Here is a 20,825-nt window from a genome sequence, read left to right as displayed (position 1 = left end):
GACTACCCCGGCTCGTGTCCAGAAGAACTTACACTGCTGAGAGGACCCCTAGGCGACTCCAACTACATGACATGGACACCCTGAGACGACCTCCCTGCACCCCCACAGCGACGCCTGCAGAGAGAATCCAGAGGCTTCCCCTGACCGCAACTGCCCGGTTACAAAGAACCCGACGCCTGGAAGAAGCACTGCACCCTCAGCCCCCAGGCCCGAGAGAAACCAACTACCGGTGCAGGAGTGACCAGCAGGCTGCCCTCATCGTTGCCCAGTGGGCGGCTGGCCCGAGAAGCCCCCCTGTGCCCTGCTTGCATCACCAGAGTGACCCCCGGGTCTCTCCATTGATTCCTATCTCAAACCCGACACCTACTTTGCACACTGCACCCAACCGCCCCTGTGCCGCTGTGTGTGTATTTTGTGTGCCTGTTTGTGACCCCCCCCCCCCCCCCCCAAGTGCTCTACAAAACCCCCCTGGTCTGCTCCCCGAGAACTCAGGTACTTACCTGCTAGCAGACTGGAACCAGAGCACCCCTAGTCTCCATAGGCGCCTGTGTTATTTGGGCCCTCTTTGACCTCTGCACCTGACTGGCCCTGTGTTGCTGGTGCTCGGTGTTTGGGGTTGACTTGAACCCCCAACAGTGTACTGCCTATGCCCCGGACACTGAATTTGTAAGTGCCTTACTTACCTGCTAAACTAACTTGTACTTACCTCCCCCAGAAACTGTTGATTTTTGCAGTATCCACTTTTAAAATAGCTTATTGCCATTTTTTACCAAACTGTGTACATTACTTTTTTAATTCAAAGTTCCATATTTAGCTATGCCAAGTACCTTACAATTTATGTATTGAATTGTGAATCTTGTGGTTCTAAAATAAAGAAAATAATATTTTTCTATAAAAACCTATTGGTCTGGAGTAAAATCTTTGAGTGTGTGTTCTCATTTATTGCCTGTGTGTGTACAACAAATGCCTAACACCACCCTCTGATAAGCCTACTGCTAGACCACACTACCACAAATAGAGCATTAGTATTATCTATTGTTGCCACCTTCACCCTCTAAGGGTAAACCCTGTACACTATTGTGTTATTTCAAATGCTTTACACACCTCTCTGATAAGCCTGAGCTGCTCTCCACAGCTAACCCTAGAGAGCTTTGGTTATCTTGGCCCCAAAACACTATCACTAAGGGTTCCCTGGACTCTGTATAGGGTGCCACACCATAAAATGAGCCAGCCTCCTACACACCACATGCCTCTTGAGCCAATATTCCCATACCTTATGGTATACGGAAAGCCCTGCAGAGACAACGGAGCCAACTGACTTGGCCCCAGCCTTACCGGTCTGTCTCCAGACTCAAAGAATCTGCAACAGCGACACATCTAGCGGGACCAGCGACCTCTGCCAACTGAGGACTGCCTTGCAACCCAAAGGACAGAGAAACTCCTGAGGACAGCTGCTCTGTCCAAACAACCAAGAAGAAACCAACTTTAAAAGGACTCCAGCCTCACTCCGGAAGCGTGAGTCCCCAACACTCTGCACCCGATGCCCCCGGCTCATGTCCAGAAGACCCAACATTGCAGAGAGGACCCCTAGGCAACTCCAACGACGTGGACACCCTGCAACGACCTCCCTGCACCCCCACTGTGACGCGTGCAGTGAGAATTCAGAGGATCCCCCTGACCGCAACTGCCTGGTAACAAAGAAACCGACGCCTGGAAGAAGCACTGCACCCGCAGCCCCCAGGCCCAAGAGAAACCAACTACCGGTGCAGGAGTGACCATCAGGCGGCCCTCATCGTTGCCCGGTCGGTGGCTGGCCCGAGAAGCCCCCCTGTGCCCTGCTTGCATCACCAGAGTGACCCTCAGGTCTCTTCATTGATTCCTATCTAAAACCCAACACCTACTTTTCACACTGCACCCGGCTGCCCCTGTGCCGCTGAGTGTGTATTTTGTGTGCCTGTTTGTGCCCCCCCCCCCCGTCTGCTCCCTGAGGACGCAGGGACTTACCTGCTAGCAGACTGGAACCGGAGCACCCCTAGTCTCCATAGGCGCCTATGTTATTTGGCCCCCTCTTTGACCTCTGCACCTGAACGGCCCTGTGTTGCTGGTGCTGGGTGTTTGGGGTTGACTTGAACCCCCAAAGGTGGGCTGCCTATGCCCCGGAGACTGAACTTGTAAGTGCCTTACTTACTTGCTAAACTAACTTGTACTTACCTCCCCCAGGAACAGTTGATTTTTGCAGTGTCCACTATTAAAATAGCTTTTGGCCATTTTTTACCAAACTGTGTATATTACTGTTTTAATTCAAAGTGCCATATTTACCTATGCCAAGTACCTTACAATTTATGTATTTACTTGAATTCTGAATCTTGTGGTTCCAAAATAAATTAATAAAATAATATTTTTCTATATAAAAACCTATTTGCCTGGAGTTAAGTCTTTGAGTGTGTTCTCATTCATTGCCTGTGTGTGTACAACAAATGCTTAACACTACCCTCTGATAAGCCTATTGCTCGACCACACTACCACAAATAGAACATTACTATTATCTATTTTTGCCACTATCAACCTCTAAGGGGAACCCATGGACTCTGTGCACACTGTCTCTCACTTTGAGATAGTATATACAGACCCAACTTCCTACATTGGTGGATCAGCAGTGGGGGTCTAAGACTTTGCATTTGCTGGACTACACAGCCAATACCTGATCACATGACAAAATTCCAGAAATTGTCATTAGAAACTGATTTTTTTAAAACTATTTTTCTGATTTTTTAAACGTCCTGCTAGGGCCTTGTGTAAGTCCCTGTTAGCATCTCTTTTTAAGTTTAAAAGTTTGTAAAAGTTAGGATTTAAGTTCTAGAAGTAGTTTTTAGTTTCTTAAAAAGTAACCTCAACTTTTGGAGTCATAATGAGTCACACAGATGAGATGGTGATGGAACTCAACCTCACCCCTTACCTGCATCTAGGGATGTCAGCGTTAAGGTCTCTCTGTAAGACAAAAAAGATAAAAACCCTGTCTCCACAAATAATAGAGAGCCTGGTTCTTCCATAGGGGGATCCAGTACCTCTGTAAGCATTGAGGGCAGCCTCAATGAAGAGAACATCCTTTTAGCAAGGATGGCCAATAGATTAGCTTTGGAGAAGCAGCTCCTAGCTATAGAAAGGGAAAGAAAAGAAATGGGTTTAACACCCATAAATGGTGGCAGCAACTTAAATGGGGCCAGAGAGAATACTGACATCCTAAAAATCCCCAAAGAGATTGTAACTAACTATGAAGAAGGTGGTGACATCACCAAATGCTCCACAGCTTTTGAGAGGGCTTGTGCAACCAGAAAAGTAAGCAGATCTCACTGGGGAGCTCTCCTTTGGGAAATGTTCACTGGAATGTGTTAGGGATAGACTCCTCACACTCTCTGGTAAGGATACAGAATCCTATGACCTCATGAAGGCTACCCTGATTGAGGGCTTTGGATTCTCAATTGAGGAGTACAGGATTAGGTTCAGGGGGGCTCACAAAAACACGAGCCAGACCTGGGTTGATTTTGTTGACTTCTCAGTCAAAACACTAGATGGTTGGATAACTGCCAGTGGTGTTAGTGATTATGATGGGCTGTATAGTTTATTTATGAAAGTACATCTGGTAAGTAATTGCTTCAGTGACAAACTGCATCAACATCTGGTAGACCTAAGTCCAGTTTTTCCCCAAGAATTGGGAAAGAAGGCAGACCACTGGGTCAGTACAAGGGTGACCAAGACTTCCACAGGGGTGATCAAAAGAAAGGGGTCACAAAGCCTCCCGAGGAGAAGGGTGGTGAGACATCCAAGGACAAAAACAAAGAGTCTTCACAAGGGCCCCAAAAACCTGCTCAGGGAGGGTGGGCTGCGAGCCTCTTCACAGCCCACAAATAGGTATAAGGGTAAAAACGTTGATCCCAAGAAGGCCTGGTGTCACAACTGTAGACAGCATGGACACCAAACTGAAGACAAGGCCTGTCCCAAGAAAAGTCCCACAACTACTACTCCAGTTAGCACTAGAATAGCCCATATCCAGGTGGGATCAACAGTGTGCCCAGAGTAAATCAGGGTTCACACTGAAGCTACTTTAGTCCCAGAGGGTGGGGTGGATTCAGCCACACTAGCTGCCTGGTCGCCTAACATGCAAAAATACAAGCAGCAGCTCTTGATAAATGAGAATAAGGTAGAAGCCCTGAGGGATAGAGGTGCCAGTATCACCAAGGTGACAGACAAACTGGTTTCCCCAGGACAGTATCTGGCTGGACAGACATATCCAGTCACCAATGCTGACAATTAAACTAAAGTCCATCCCATGGCAATGGTAACTTTAGAATGGAGAGGGGGGTCACTGGCCTGAAACAGGTGGTAGTCCCCTCTGCAATTCCAGTGGAGTGTTTGCTAGGGAATGATGTGGAGCCCTCAGCATGGGCTGAGGTAGAGCTCAAAACCCATGCAGCCATGCTGAGTATCCCCGAACTGGTGTTTGTAAAAATCAGAGCACAGGGTGAAAAAGAAGTGTTGGAGCCTGGAATGATGGCCCAACCTTCCAAGAGAAAAGGTAAGAGGACTGGGGGACCAGCCTCTGAACAGCAAAAGAAGCAAGACCTCTCTTCTCAGGAATATGTCTTATCCCCTGAGGTAACAGAGTCAGTGGAGCTGGAGCCTTATCAGGTAGAGCTCTTGGGCCCAGGGGGACCCACCAGGGAACAGCTGTGCCATGGACAAAAGACTTGTCCCACTCTTGAAGGCCCGAGACAGCAAGCTGCTGAACAGGACAAGTGAGATGTCAGTGGCTCCCACAGGGTCTATTGGGAGGATGGACTCATTTACACTGAGGCCAGAGATACCAAACCTGGTGCCACTAGAAGAGTGGTAGTGCCTCAGGAGTTTAGAGAGTTTATCCTCACTTTGGCCCATGACATCCCCCTAACATGGGACCGACTTGTGAACCATTTCTATTGGCCCAACATGTCCCAGAAAGTGAGGGCATTTTGTAGCTCCTGTGTCACCTGTCAAGCCAGTGGTAAGACAGGTGGCCATCCAAAGGTCCCTCTCATCCCACTTCCAGTGGTGGGGGACCCTTTGAGAGGGTTGGTGTGGACATTGTGGGTCCACTTGAACCTCCCACAGCCTCAGGTAATCAGTACATACTGTTAGTAGTGGGTCATGCTACCAGATATCCCAAAGCAATTCCCCCTAGGTCAACTACTGCCCCTGCAGTAGCCAAAGCCCTAATTGGTATTTTTACCAAGTGGGTTTCCCTAAGGAGGTGGTTTCTGACAGAGGTACAAACTTCATGTCAGCTTACCTGAAATCATGTGGAATGAGTTTGAGGTGACTTATACACTCACCACAGCATACCATTCACAAACCAGTGGACTTGTTGAGAAAGTCAACAAGACATTGAAGGGTACCTTTTACAAGGGACTTAACTGTGTGCCAGGGCTGTGCCAATTGTGGGAACAAAGGTACAGTTTTAGGGAAAGAACACTGGTGCTGGGGGCTGAGGCCTAAAAGGGGTTGGTCACTCTCTGAAGTGATCCACCTATCATCTACCTGGCCTAACCAGTCAGATGCTCCCGGAGGGCCTCTGCCCATCTTGTTTTCAAGATGGCAGAAACAAGTGGCCACCTGGCAGAGCTCTTTGCACCTCCGTAGGGAAGGAACTGGATAAGGGCTGGTCACTCATCTATCCTTTGTGCACTTTTTTGCCGGAGCGAGAGCTGGGGATTCCTGAACTGGTGCAAACCGGATTATGCAGAGAGAGCATCAAATGTGCCCTTCAAAGTAGTCTGATGGCGTCAGAGGCCACCCCAAGCCTAAGACACCTAATACACAGGGAGAGGTGGTCACACCTCTCCCTTGCTGGAAATCTTTTGTTCTGCCTTCGTCTGCTTGAACCAGGCTCACCAGCAGGAGGGCAGAACAGTGTCTGGAGTTGGCAGCAGCGTGGGCTGGCAGCCAGACCTCGTTAGGCTGCACAGGCAGAACTGGGGGATCCCCTAAGGAACCCCTGAGTACAGAGGATCTTACAACTAGCACTGGAATCAGTGTAGTTGCATGATTCCAACATGTTTCATACCAAACATGCCTGGGTTCGGAGAATCTATTATGTAGTTGGACCACTCGTGTTGACCAGTGTCCACTACATACCTTAAGATGGCCCAGGGAATGGGGTATAGTATTTGGAGGGGTACCATGCTCAGGCAAGGATACTCTCACACTTAGGGACATGCACCCTGCTCTTGGGCTGAAGAGCCTATCAGAGGGGTGACTTAGTGTCTAAGTGAAGTGACCAGGATATAAGCCAAGTCTTATATTTGTTGTATAAGGGTGCACGGACCATTTCACGCAGGCTACAATGGCAGGCCTGCAGACAGTTTGCATGGGCTCCCTTGGGTGGCACAGTACATGCTGCAGCCCATGAGGGACCCCTGGTGTACCAATGCCCTGGGTACCTAAGTACCATATACTAGGGACTTACATAGGTGCACCAGTATGCCAATTGTGGGTGTAAAATGTTTACCAGCAACCACATTTAGTGGAGAGAGCACAAACACTGGGGTCCTGATTAGCAGGGTCCCAGTGAATTACAGTCTAAACACACTGACATCAGGCAAAAAGTGGGGATAACCATGCTAGAAAGAGGGTACTTTCCTACATTGGGTTTCAGTGTCCAGGAGCACTTCCGGTTGAGGGGTCCTGTGGTCTGAGGCTGCAAGCGTTGTCGTGGAGTCCAGACAGGGTGGAACCACAGTGAACTCGAGGTCAGAAGTGCTGGGGGATGTTGTTGACACCAGGGACCCACTTCAGATCGGGCCGTTGACAAAGAGTGCAGTGGTTACTTCAGGCTTTCCTCACCATAGAGGCAGTGGGAGAGGGGGCCTGCAATCAGAGGCTGCAGTCGACTTCAGGGAGTCCAAGAGGAGTCACACTGCAATGGACTCAGACTCTGGGGAGCATGGGAACCTTTGTTGGCACCAGTGGTCCACTTCAACTCGGGGCGGTGACGGTTGGTGCTGTGGTGTCCTCAGGTGTTGGGTCTTTGCGGTTCACGAGGCTTCACAGTCCTTTCTGTAGAGTTTGTTGAGGAACACAGATTAGTTTTGAGTCGTTTTCTAAGGCAGGCAGTTCCCTTGGTTTCTGGATGCTCAGGTGCTTGACAAGGTGTTTTTTGGTGCAGATTACGTCAAGGGTTGCAGACGGGCCGGCAGGGTTGGTAACAGGCCAGCTGCTTCTTTTTCTCCTCTTCTGCTGGTGCGACTTTTCAATGTTGTTGGGCTTCATAGGTCATCACAATCTGAGTTTTTGGGTCCAGGTTGCCACCTAAACACTCAATTTAGGGGTGTTACAGGGAATACCAGATGGCAACCAATGGGTTGCCCACCTTTAGTGTGGCTGCACCCTCTTTATGACCACTTCCGTTAGGAAGTGGGCATAACCCCGACCCTAGAGGTATAAATGCCTCTAAAACAAGATGGCGGAATTTAAAAAGTGGTGTCCACTTCAACTCGTCCACCTTAGGGGTGGGACTGGCATGCAGTGGGCAGACCTCCTAATCTGACAAATTTTCCCGCTTGGCTTGCCACCAAAAAGTGAGGTCAGGACAGGAGGGTTGGTCATCTCCACCACCTGGAGAGTCCTGGGTTGCATTACAGAGGCTGCTAGGACTTTGAAACGTCCCACCCAGGAATGTCTATCCTGCCTGGAGGAGGTGTCAACACCCCGGCTCACTGCAGGCTTTTGTCTCTGGCCCCTGAGAGCACCGGCTCTCACCTTAGGGGTCAGAAACGTGGCTAAGGTGGCTAAACTGGTTAGGAGCAGTCAGTTAACACACTAGCAGTTGGTAGGTTGTCAAGGGGTACCTCTAGACTGCCTTCTGGGTGCATATATTGGTAAAGCCACCACTGCCATCACTATGGGTTCACCATTACGAGATTTTTCATAACGTACAACCCTATCTTCAGTGAAGCCATTATGTAGCTGGTGTCCAGCATGTGTATTTAAAATGGCTTCCCTGGTCACTCACTATGTCTGATAATGGACACAGACAAAGCAGCGGCATATCAGCTCATGCAGATATGTCAAATTACAAATACGAGATACACTGTTCCAAAGGAAAAGAAAGAACAAGGGGCAGCCCGTATGCTAGAAGCAAGTGCCCTCACACACCCACTTGGATGTCATGCTTCATCATCGGGCAAGCTCCTCGTCAGATCGGCGCTGCAATGTCTGACGGGCACCCCTATAAGGGGGCACTTTGCCGGAGATCTTTTTACTGTGCTGTGATGAAGACAGATGAACAAGTTACATACCTTCGGTTACGCATTATCTGGTAGAAACTAAATCTAGCTGCAGATTCCTTACACCCACGCCTTCTTCCGGACAGATTTCTAGGGTCCTAATTTCATCAGTTCACTTCATGGCTCTGCACTCCAGGAATGGAAAGTCATGAAAAGTAACTGACATCTGCGCGCCTGGGTGGCGCCTATATAGGTGACCACAACGTCACTTTGGGCTCCAACGATGTTGACGATGACGAACGGAACCAAACAAAGCTATCCGACAGCACACAGGAGGACTGCTTACGCAAAAGTTTCAGAATCCAGTCTGACACTCCGGAAATTCAAAGGTAAAGAATCTGCAGCTAAATATAGTCTCTACCAGATAATGCTTTACGGAAGGTGAGTAACTTGTTCTTCAAAGTCTCTGACACCTTTGATATTTGACCCGGCTTCCTCCAGACCTTGTGAGATGCCATCCCCTGCCCTGAGGTCCATTTGCCACCAGGGCAGGTGAAAATGAGTTATTTAATAGGAATGTTCCACCTTTCGGCTAGTCACACCTCTAAGGTGAGCTACCCGAAGCAGACCCAACCGCAATGTCCGGCTCACCGTTCTGATGACCACCAGGTCCACCGATGCAGCAGCTGCCCAGGAGGAGGTCACTGTGTTCCAGGAGGCCAAATCCGTCTCCCACCAAGTGTGAAGACATCAGGACCCACCGGAGCTGTCCTGCACGATACCCGGGGTACCGAGTCCCTTGCAGTAACCAAGGGTTGTTTGTAATTCAATCCGGACTCCAGTGCCATAACTGAGGACTTAGCCGTTGTTCTAATCTTCAATGTGGATTGTACTGAGCTGAGGGATGTCAGCAACATGGAGGACATCACCATGAGTAACCCAGCTGCCCTGTTCTGCCCCTTTTTTTACAGGTCCACCCAAGCACTCTTTGTGCCTTGAGGCAGGAGCACCTACAACAAAGACTTGAGCTCCACGGCTTGGGTCCATGACAACCAACGGTGTTCCCTTGCTCCCAGGACACCCACTGACTGAGCCCCCTGTTGGGAGCTCCCGGACTTGTCTCTAAGTCCCCCTTTATCTAGGTGCCCCCACTCATCAAAAACTGCGCAGTGCACAGGGCACCCAACTCGATCAACACCACTGCATCCAGATGCCCCAGAGCAGGTAAAATTGTTCGGCTGGTGGTTTTAGTGACCTTGTTCCCCTAGCACTCTACAATCTACAGTGGACACCCTAGAACTGCCTGCAAGGATCCCCCTTCCATTAAAAGTACTTTAAAGTGTTACTTACTTGCTAAATCAATACACTTGCAACAGTAGTTAACTTGTTTGAATGTGTTCTGGTGTTGAAACAATATAACAAAATTATAACTATTTTTCTAAACATTGGTCTTGAGTTTCTTCTTGAGTATGTATCGCCTCATGTATTGTCTCTGTGTGTTCAACAAATGCTTATCACTACCCTCTGATACGTCTGACTGCTCACCCACACTACCACAAAAGAGAGTTTTTGGGATTATTACTTAACTCCTGTAAACCAACAAGAGTCGTCTGTGCTATCTGCATAGTGTACCCTACGTAGATAGCCAGCTTCCTACACTGATGCAAAGGTTTCACTCTTCCCAGTTTTTCTTTGAAATGTGCATTTGCTATAATGTTGGTTTACAAGTACTCTCTCGCTTTCTGATTGTACTGAATGAAAAGTATTGCGAAAAAAATATTGGTTCTTTGTTTCACCTTGCCTTCTCGTTGCATTGTAGGTGCTCTCATCAGTCATGAGAAACTTCTGCTACAGATTAATACTGAGAGAGAAATTGGGAACATGAGCTACAAACTAGGGCAGGTTTGTTATTATAAATGTGTTTGAATTATTTTTCTCAGAGGCTAATACATTTTAGTGGATCTTTATGTAGTGGAGAGGAAGATTTGGTTTTCTTGCTCATCCATGCCTATACATTGCATAAATACCACTAATTAGATAATGTTTTTTGTTCTAATCTTCAATGTGGATTGTACTGAGCTGTTAACTCTTAACAGGACAAACACAAGCCTAGGCTTTGTGGATCCCACACAAGTGTATTTTTGGAAATTGTATCATTGTTTATTGTCAGCACTGTGAACTTTTAGGGTTGTGTGGCAAATTGCATTGTTTCACAATACATTCTAATGGCTATTTCTTTCTTCGGATGTTTATTGATCTGATAGCTTTAGTGGTCCTGTGAGTTCTCCCAGCAGTAGCTGTGTCAAGGAATGTTCAGATGGCAAGGGCTTTTATGTGGAAAGGAGTTTTCCATTGCTTTGCCCCAGGAAGTTACATTTTCCACTAATGTTGCTTGTGGCTCTTCAGTAGCACGGCCTGACCACCAATTATTTCTTCCCATTAAATTCTATGAGTGTCTGCTCAAAAGTAAGTATTGTTTCTTGGAATGTGGCTGGGCTAAAGTCCAAACTACATCTGCCCCATTGGAATGCCTTTATTGACACCTATGATATCTGCATCATGCAAGAAACCTTGCTTGTTGAACCAGCCTATAAAGTTGGTTATGCGACTTATCATCTTCTGGCCATCCCTAGTAAAGTGTGCCACCCATCCGGGGGATTATTAATTTAGGCGAAGATCACCCTTCACTGCTCCGTGAAATGTTAAAAATGGATAGTCCTGATATCTTAGGCATTAGTCTCACGGGGCCTGACAAAATTACTGTCAATATCTTCAATATCTGATAGAGACTTCTAGTTGCAGATTCCTTATCGTAGAATTTTCCCGCCAGCCGTCTGACTGGATCCGGAATTTTTTTCTTGAAGCAATACCCTTGCGCGTCGGTAGGTGGCATCGATCGACTCCGCGGGCGTTGTTAGCGTCGTAGTCACTGTGATGACGTCGGGAGTAGTACAGACACGTCGCCTCAGCGGAGTGACATCAGTTCTTTTCTTTTCATGCCACACGCTGATACGGAGAGAGCTACCCTGGTCTGTTTTTGACTGATTTCAACCCTTTTGTCGAGTTTTTTTTTTAGTTTTTGGTGCATGTCTCCGAAGACCGGTTTCAAGCCGTGCAAGGACTTCACCGCATGATGTTGGTGACCGATCCGCATCAGGTCTGTTTGTGGTGGTTGGAGTGTGACCACAACCCAAAGTCGTGCTCCGAGTGCAGGGCCGAGCACCCAAAGCCTTGAGGGAGAGGTCCCTCAAGCTCATGGCAGCCCAGTGCTTGACTCTGCGTAAATCCCAGTCTCACTCAAGAAGAAGATCTCGAGACCGCTCGTGGAGTCACCACCATTCTTCTTCCTCCAAATCTTCGGGCCCAGGTAAGAAGAAGAAGTCAAAGCGGTCCCATCACACTTCGAATTCACCACGTCGCTTGGCTGATGCGACGCCGGGAGGAGCATCAATGCTCAAGGCCTCAGCTTTCGGAGCCCGGCCCAATTGAAAAAGTTTTATGAGGCCATGCGCCTAATTTTTGGGCAGGCCGACCCCAATATATGGCACCTTCGAACCCAAGGGGTTTGTTGGGGGGCCTTTGGGTTCCGTGCCAGCGGCTTTGGCTCCGGCCAATGAGGTTCCCTCCATATCCGCTCTCAGATCCCCACCGCCACCGGTCTTACCACTAAGACCTTCCCGGCGCTGTTTCGATTGTTGACGCTTCCAACGTTGGTGGTGCCCACCGTCGACCCAATCCTTATCCCCGACGACTCAAAGTCTTTGTCTCTGTCTTCAATGGGGCCTACTCACCCCAGGTTGGATTTGGACTCTTTTTCTTATGGGTACGAATTTCAGGAAGGATTGGAGGGGTCCCTGGACCCTTGTGAATACCAGGATGACCCTAATTTGGACTGGGCACAGGAGTTGGGTGAGGCCAGTGGCCTGGACACTTCTCCAGATGCTGGCATGCTGTCTCCTCCTACCATGGCTACGGCGGAGGGAGCGACTTATTCTATGGTGGTCATTAGGGCGGCTGAGGTACTTGGCCTTGTGCTGCCTACTGTACAGGTCAGGTCAAATCTCCTAACGGAGGTGCTTCAGCCAGGGACTTCCACATCTGAGCCCCTTCTGCCATTACATGAAGCCCTCACTGATGTCCTGTTGGGTACTTGGTCCAAACCCAACACAGGGGCTTCTGTGAACAGGACTATCGCACGCCGCCATCGGCCCGCCCCGAACGACCCTAATATACTGTCACAACACTCCACGCCAGAGAGTCCTGTCATCCAGGCTTTCCTCTTCTTCTGGCGCATTCCCTTCTGAACCCCCGGATAGGGAATCAAAAACGCTGGAACAATTTGGGAAGAAGATGTTTTCTTCCTCCAGTCTTGTGCTGCGGTCCGTAAACACTGCATGCCTTTTGGGCCACTACACCCACTGTTTGTTGTATACGGTTGCGTAAGTTCTGCCGCAGATACCGGAGGAGGCTGTGCTCTCATCTCCCAAGCTGTCACTGATGGGAGAGATGCAGTGAAGTTCACGTCTGATGTGGATACGACCGACTCTCTAGGCAGATCGGTTGCGACGATGGTGGCCTTGAGGCGCCACGCCTGGTTACGTACTTCTGGTTTTACGGGGCATGTCCAACAGTCTCTTATGAACATGCCCTTTAATGGCTCCCGTCTCTTTGGAGACAAGGCAGACTCGGCCTTGGAGAGGTTCAAGGACTCTCGGGCAACGACTCAGCCCCTTGGCTTTTCCACTGCCCCTCACTCCCAAGAGTCCGCCTTTCGCTCCTTTCGAGGCCATGGAAGGGGCTCCCTTTCACGTCTCCAACCCAGCCACCGTGCCACCCATGCTGTTCAGCCGCTGCCTGTCTGGGGAACCAGAATCCCATGTGGGCGTGGGACAAGGAATCAGTGGTCTGCCCAGTCCACCCCTGCGCCACTGCAGCCTCCAAAACCTCCTAGTCCGTCCCCTCACTCCCATCCAATTGGCGGCATGATTCACGATCACCTGCCCCATTGGGAATCCATCACTACGGACAGGTGGGTTTTGCAGCTAGTTCGAAAGAGCTATTCGCTCCCCTTCGAATCTGCCCCATTAGCCATGCCTCCATCAGTCACCCATCTTCTGGAGGATCATTTGGCACTTCTCCACCAGGAAGTCGCCGCTCTCTTGGTAAAGGGGGCCATAGAGAAGGTCTCTGTGCCAGAAGTAGGTTGTGGTTGTTATTCCTGCCATTTTCTGATGCCAAAAAAGGACAAGGGCTTAAGTCCTATCCTAGAACTTCGGAACCACAATTACTTCCTCAAAATGCTCACCCTGGCTCAAGTCCTGTCTGCCTTAGACCCAGGAGACTGGATGGCAGCGTTGGACTTGCAGGACGCTTATTTCCACATTCCCATCCCACCCTGCCTGCCCACAGACGTTACCTACGATTCATGGTAGGACACGACCACTAACAGTTTACCGTGTTCCCCTTCAACCTTACCAGCGCCCCTCGGGTGTTCACGAAAGTGATGGTGGTGGTTGCAGCTCATCTGCTCAGGTTAGGGTTTTCAATCTTCCTCTACCTCGACAACTGGCTGTTGAAGACGGACTCGCCCCAGAAAATCGTCCCCCACCTTCAGACTATGGTGAGCCTCCTGCACACTGGGGTTCACTATCAACATGCCGAAGTCACACCTGACTCCCTCTCAGACGCTCCCTTTCATCTGAGCTGTTCTGGACACAGTGCAGTTTCGGGCTTATCCTCCTGAAAAGCGAGTCCAAGATATTCGGGCTATGATCCTGATCTTTCAGCCTCTGTCTTGGGTTTCGGTGAGACTGACTCTGAGGCTGCTGGGCCTCATGGCCTCCTGCATCCTGCTAGTAACACATGCCAGATGGTATATGCAGGCTCAGCATTGGGAGTGAAGTTCCAGTGGGCGCAGCATCAGGGAAATCTCTCCGACATGGTCCAGATCTCGGAGGGGACTGTGAAAGACCTGCAGTGGTGGCTTTCGAATCCGCATTGGGTCCACAGCAGATCCCTCTCCCTTCCCCAGCCAGATCTATACATAGTGACAGATGTGTCTCTTCTGGGTTGGGGCGGCCACATGGGAAAGGCGGAGATCAGAGGCCTCTGGTCTCTGGCGGAGTCTGAGCTCCATATCATTCTGGAGCTCCGGGCGATGAGGCTTGTGTTGAAAGCATTTCTTCCCTCTCTCAAAGGGAAAGTAGTGGAAGTGTTCACGGACAACACTACTTCCATGTGGTACTGCAACAAACAGGGCAGAGTAGGGTCCTGAACCCTTTGTCAGGAGGCACTGCGCCTCTGGATATGGCTGGAACATCAGGACATTACCCTGGTGGTTCAACATCTGGCGGGCTCTCTGAACGCAGATCATGAATGATGTCTCCATCTGGAAGTGGCGGAAGGTCTCTTTCAGCAGTGGAGAGAGCCTTGGTTAGAAGTGTACGCCTCCACACAGAACGTGCAATGTCAGCTGTTTTACGCGTTGGAGTTTCCAAGGCAGCACTCGCTCAGAGACGCATTTCGTCTTGAGTGGAACTCTGGCCTCCTTTCCGCTTATACCACTGCTGCCCAGGGTTCTCAAGAAGATCAGGAACGATTGGGCCCAAGTTCTCTTGGTGGCTCCGGACTGGGCACGGAGACTATGGTATCCAGAGCTATTGAGCATGGCCACCAATCCTCCACTCAGACTGCTGCTTCGGGAGGATCTTCTGTCGCAGCAGCAGGAGACGGTTCTCCACCCGAACCTGTCCAATCTCTGCCTTCATGCGTGGAGATTAAGCAGTGTCAGTTGACTGCTTTTGAGCTTCCACCCGAAATCTGTGATGTTATCTTGGCAGCCAGGCGTCCCTCCACCAATATGGTGTACGCCTGTCGTTGGCATGAATTTGTGCATTGGTGTACCAACAAATCTGTTGATCCCCTCTCTGCTCCTCTTTCTGTGGTTCTTTTGTTCATTCTGTCTTTAGCTCAGCAGGGCCCTGCTTTGGGCACCCTTAAAGGGTATTTATCGGCTATTTCGGCCTTTCTTTGGTTATCTCACTCTTTAAGTCTCCTATTATCAATCGATTCCTCAAAGGTCTCACCCATTTATTTCCTCCCACTTCATTTATCATGCCTCAGTGGGACCTCAGTCTTGTCCTTACTTACTTAATGTGTACTCCCTTTGAGCCGATGCACAATTGCCCTCTACGGCTCCTCACTTTCAAAACTGTCTTTCTTGTTGCCATCACTTCTGCTCTCAGAGTGAGTGAGCTTCAAGCTCTTTCTTCAAAGCCTCCATTCTTGTCTGTGCACCCTGACAGTGGTGTGGCGTGTTACTCCTTTTCATGTAGGCCAGTCCATCACCTTACCTACTTTTTACGCACCCTCCCCCCCCATCCTTCTCATGAGGAGAAGAGACTCCACCGCATGGACTCAAAAAGAGCATTGGTGTTTTATCTCAATCATACTAAAGATTTCCGGGTGGGCGATCAACTCTTTGTTGGATATGTGGGTGCGAAAAAAGGGAAGGCGGTGCAAAAATGTACTATCTCTCGATTGATACTTCTTTGCCTCAAGATGTGCTATGCTTTGGCCAAGAAGCAGCCCCTGAGGGCTTGTGTGCTCATTCCACCAGAGCAACTGCTGCTTCCACTGCATTAGCACGAGGAGTTTCTGTCCTGGATATCTGCCAGACAGCTGCGTGGGCATCCCTACACATGTTTGCTAAACATTACTGACAGTCAGGTCCGTCAGGGCGGCTACTTTGGTCGTTCGGTCCTGCAGGACTTTCTAGTATGATCTTGATTCGCAGTCCACCTCCGAGGATGGCATTGCTTGGGTATCTATTCAAAGGTAGGGAATCTGCAACTAACTTCAATAGGCAAGCCACTTGTACCTTTATTGGCCCATGGGGGAAGAGCTTTATTGAATACATCTTGATTGACCTCAAACACTGGTTCTTGGTGGATGATATGGTGGTCAGGAACACAACTGTTAGTGATCATAACCCCCTGCCTTAGATTAGTGTGCCCCTGGGAAAGGGCGCAAGATGTTTTCCATCCCCATCAAATTACTAGGGAGGTCCTGCCTTCTAACAACAGACGTCGTTTACGGTGGAGTAACGTCCTACAAGATGACACCCTCCGCCGTATCGGTCAAGATCTGGCGTCATGTGTGTCACTAATGGACAAGCTGGATGAGGAGGTTGGGGGTTCCTCTAAGTTTTCAGATATTCACACTGGTTTTTTTTAAAGGTTGGAATCATCCTTTAATATGCCAATGCCTCAAACCTTCCCCAAACCAACAAGCGGTGTCGGAGCCCAGTGGATTAATCAGGAATGTAGGCTGGCCCAGGTACGATTAGCTAGGGCAATTAAGTTGAAAGATGTTCCCTGTATTAGGATCCTGCAGAGAAAGTACAAACACACACAGATCAAGGCTAAGCAGGATTGGGAAGAGGAGAGAGGGCGGTCTATTAGGGAAGCTTGCAAGCGCAAAGACTCTAAACTTTTCTGGTCTTTGGTTAGCAATAGAAGCAATAGGGGAACTGCCCCCTTAGGTAACAATATACAGCCATCGGAATAGTTCCATCACGTTAACTCTCTATATAGTGTGGATAGTCTGCTAACGAATAGCTCTGCCCCATTTTCTCCCACCCAGTTGGGTAGCAGTAGTAGTTGTGGGGGTCTTTTTAATCTGGGCGATACATACAATTCTATCTATTCCATAGTACGCTTAAAAGCTGCTGGCCCTGATCCCGGGTGATCTTTTCCTGCATGAGAAAGAAAACTGGGCCCAGTATATCTTATTGTTATCTAATGCAATTGCTTAGGGGATCAATGATTCACGAATCCTGGAAGGGAGCAGAGGTGATACCCCTATACAGGAAAGGAGATAGGTCCTCACCTGGCAACTATAAGCCCATAAGCCTCATAGACTCAATACAGAAGGTGTACTGCCATGCTCTCTTATCAATAATCCATGATTGAATGTATGAAAACAATATTTTGTCTCCATATCAGGCCTGCTTTAGGAATAAAATGAGTACCATTGAACAGGTTTTTAGTTTTTTATTTCTGTACTGGAAAGTAGTAGTGATTGGGAAGGGGATTCCCTGCATAGCAATTATAGACCTAATGTCTGCTTTTGACTTGGTTCCCAGAGGCAAACACTGGGAAGTGCTTTGCCATATGGGAATGACCTCAGCTATTTTGGCTCTAGTTGTCTGCCTTCACAAAGCCAATTTTGCTAGAGTTCATTGGGGGGAGCAAGGCCAGCTCACTGATCCCATTAAGGTTATTAGGGGCGTACGGTAGGGGTGTGTATTGGTCCCAACCAATGTACCTTGTACCTAAACCATGTAGTTCAGTTCCTTTCCTCCCCTCCCAGCCTTCGGATGCTCCAGTTCCAGGCAAAGATAGAATTGTGACACTCCTATTCGCAGATGATACCCTGTTAGTTTCCAAAACCCCAAGGGGGTTCACACAGCACTTACACACATGAAAGAAAAAACTCAGTGTTACGAAAATAAAGGGTCTTTATTACAGTAACGCAGTACCAAAACACTAGATAGGCAACCCTCAAATAGGAGGTAAGTAAACATACTAATTATGTACACTAGTTATCAGTAATAGGCATAAAAGTGATAGAAAGCAGTGCAAATAGACAATACTGACCCTAGGGGGAGCCCAAACCATATATAAAAAAATGTAATGCGAATGGAGGACCCCCACCTTGGTAAGTGGAATGTGTAGAGGGGAGCTGGGGGTACTAGGAAACCCCAAAGGTAAGTACCCTCTAGCAACCAGGGAGAAAGGAGTAAGTTACTGGATTTCCCCAAACCACCCAAAAGGAACAAAATAAAGACAACGCAACCCCCAGGCAAGATGCAAGAAACCAGCGGTAGACTCTTGAAGAGAAGGACCTGTGGAAGAAGGGGATCAAGTCCTGAAGTCACTTAAGACTCCAGGGAGAGCAGGAGCTACCACCCCCTGGCTGTGGTTGCAGGAGTTGGTCGACGGTAGGACGAAGACAGTCAGGAATGCAGCCTTGGAGCAAGTGAAGAGATCCTGGAGGATGCACTCGACGTCCTACGCCAGATGGATGATTGCAGTCTGTCAGATTGGTTGGAAGAGCCACCAACAAGCCTTGACAAAGGCTGAAGCTGCTTTGAAGCAAAAGTGGAGCTGCCGGGAACCAGCAAGAACCAGGAGGACTCAACCCATGGAGGGACTCCTAGGGGCACCCTCAGCAAGGCAGAGAGTCGAAAGAAGAAGAGGCAGCCCCTCAGGAGAACCACTGGAGAGAAACCAGGAGTCACAGAGGAGCCCACGCAGCACTACTGAAGAAGGGTCCCATGCTGCAGGAGAAGCACACAGAGGGATGTGGGTCACAAGGAGTGCTGGGGCTACACAGAGCCTGAAGATCCCTTGGAGGAGATGCCAACAAGCCTTGGTAGCTGCAAGAGACATGGTGCACGAGGGTACTTTCATGCGTGGGAAGGCAAGGGCTTACCTCCACCAAATTTGGACATCTGGCAGAGAGGACCAAGAGGACTACTCCGGACCACCACCTGTGATGCAGGATCCACGTAGCTCAGGATGAGAGGAGATCACGCGGCCGGTCGTTGTTGCAGTAGGTGGTTGCGAATGCAGGGGAGTGACTCCTTAACTCCGAGGGAGATTCCTTCTTCCTTCTCGCGCAGGCTGAAGACTTGCTGTCCTTAGAGAATGCACAGCCGGGGAAATGTTGCAGAAGCTGGAAAGAGCGGTGGAAACTATGTTGCAAGCAGAGCCTTCGTCGTGGAGACAGAGTGTCGGTTCCTGGAGGGTCCATTCTCTGTTTCAGTGGCTAGAAATCGAAGTAGAGGTTTCAGAGAAGTCCTGCTGGAATCTTGTAAGCCGAATCTGGTGACCCACCCAAGGGAGAGACCCTAAATAGCCCTGAAAGGGGGATTTTTCACCCAGCCAGGTGACCATCTCTCAGGAGGGGCTCTGACGTCACCTGCCTGACCTGGCAACTCATATACTCCCAGAGGTCCCTACCAACCTTGGATTCAAGATGACAGAACCCATGGACCCTCTGGAGGACCTCTTGCCACCATCCCTGGGGTAGTGATGGACAGGGGAGTGGTCACTCCCCTTTCCATTTTCCAGTTTCACGCCAGAGCAGGGACTGGGGGTCCCTAAACCAGTGTAGACTGGTTTATGCATGGAGGGTACCAAATGTGCCCTTCAAAGGATAGTAGTGGCTTGGGAAGGCTACCCCTCGCAAGCCATGTAACACCTATTTCCAAAGGAAGAGGCTGTTACCCTCCTCGCCCAAAGGAAATCCTTTGTTCTGCCATCCTGGGCTTGAGATGTTCAAGCGGCATGAGGGCAGAAACCTGTCTGAGGTGTAGCAGCAGATTGGGCTGCCCGGAAACCCCCAGAAGGCTGGTAGGAGCAATGCTGGGGGTCCTCTAAAGAGCACCCAGGGTGCCTGGAATCCCCGCACTCACAAAGTCCAGGAAAATGGAACTGGAGTTCGTGGGGGCACCTCTGCTAGTGCAAGGGTGCCCTCACACACAGGTACTTGAACCCTGCCCTCTGGACTAAAAGGGCCTGCCATAGGGGTGACTTACAGTGACCTGGTGCAGTGTCTTGTAGTTTAAAGGGTGCATGCACTCTTTCACGCAGGCTGCAATGGCAGGCCTATAGATACACTTTGAATGGGCTGTCCATGGGTGGCATAGTACATGCTGCAGCCTATGGAGATCCCTGCTTCCCTGGGTACCTGGGTGCCATATACTAGGAATTCACATGGTGGCACCAGTATGCCAAAATGTGGGGTGTAAGTAACCAAGTCACCAAGTTCGAAGAAGATAGCATAATCACTGGGGTCCTGGTAAGCAGGATCCCAGTGAACACAGTCAAACGCACAGACAACAGGCCGAAAATGGGGGTAACCAAGCCAAGAAAGAGGGTTATTTCCTATCCCACCCATCCTCGCCACTCTGTAAAAACTGATATTTAGGGACAGGGCTGTTCCCCTCTCAGGGCCCTAGTTTTCCACACCAGTTTTCAAAGTTCTTTGTGTCTCCGTGCTCCTGATGTGGAAAGTTGCAAAAAGATACTGATGTTGGCATGCTGGGGTGGTGCTTATATAGACACCATGCACATCACTTCTGGCATGGACAACGCAGATGATGCCAAACGGAGCCAGAGAATACCACCTTCTGGTGTGCAGGGGTACTGCCCATGAAAAAATTCTGAATCCAGTCTGACTCCTGGTGATAATTCTAAGGGTAAGGAATCTGTGGCTAAATAGAGTCTCTCCCAGATAAGGTGTTACTGAAGGTAAGTAACTTGTTCATTACCTTTTCAGTACTTGAGTAGGGCTTTATCAAATTAGTGAACTCTTCTTCAGTTCAACTTCTACTTGAGCCTTGTTGTCAGTTTGAAGATGTTATCTCTTTAGAAACTGAACAAGTTGGTTGATAATGTACTGTTTGTAGGAAGCCAGTATAGTGTGCACCGAGTCCAGTGGATCCTCAGAGGCTTTACAGAGGCTAAAGTAGATAATACGAATGCTCTCTTTTGTGCA

The 20,825-nt window shown here is 49.3% G+C and overlaps 1 protein-coding gene across 2 annotated transcripts in view; it reads left to right on the top strand.

The window, feature by feature from the left end:
• Positions 1-20,825, top strand: part of HTT (huntingtin) — a 1,416,422-nt gene that overhangs the window by 1,178,041 nt on the left and 217,556 nt on the right. For both annotated transcript variants that reach the window (XM_069203496.1, XM_069203501.1), the window contains one exon: positions 10,078-10,160. In XM_069203496.1, coding sequence (XP_069059597.1) covers positions 10,078-10,160 — 83 coding nt within the window. The remainder of the gene's footprint in view (positions 1-10,077; positions 10,161-20,825) is intronic.

This window comes from Pleurodeles waltl, chromosome 1_2 (assembly GCF_031143425.1).
Source record: "Pleurodeles waltl isolate 20211129_DDA chromosome 1_2, aPleWal1.hap1.20221129, whole genome shotgun sequence".
Classification (NCBI taxonomy): Eukaryota; Metazoa; Chordata; class Amphibia; order Caudata; family Salamandridae; genus Pleurodeles; species Pleurodeles waltl.
The sequence above is the reverse complement of the archived record's forward strand: the minus strand, read 5'-3'. Positions and strand labels throughout refer to the sequence as shown.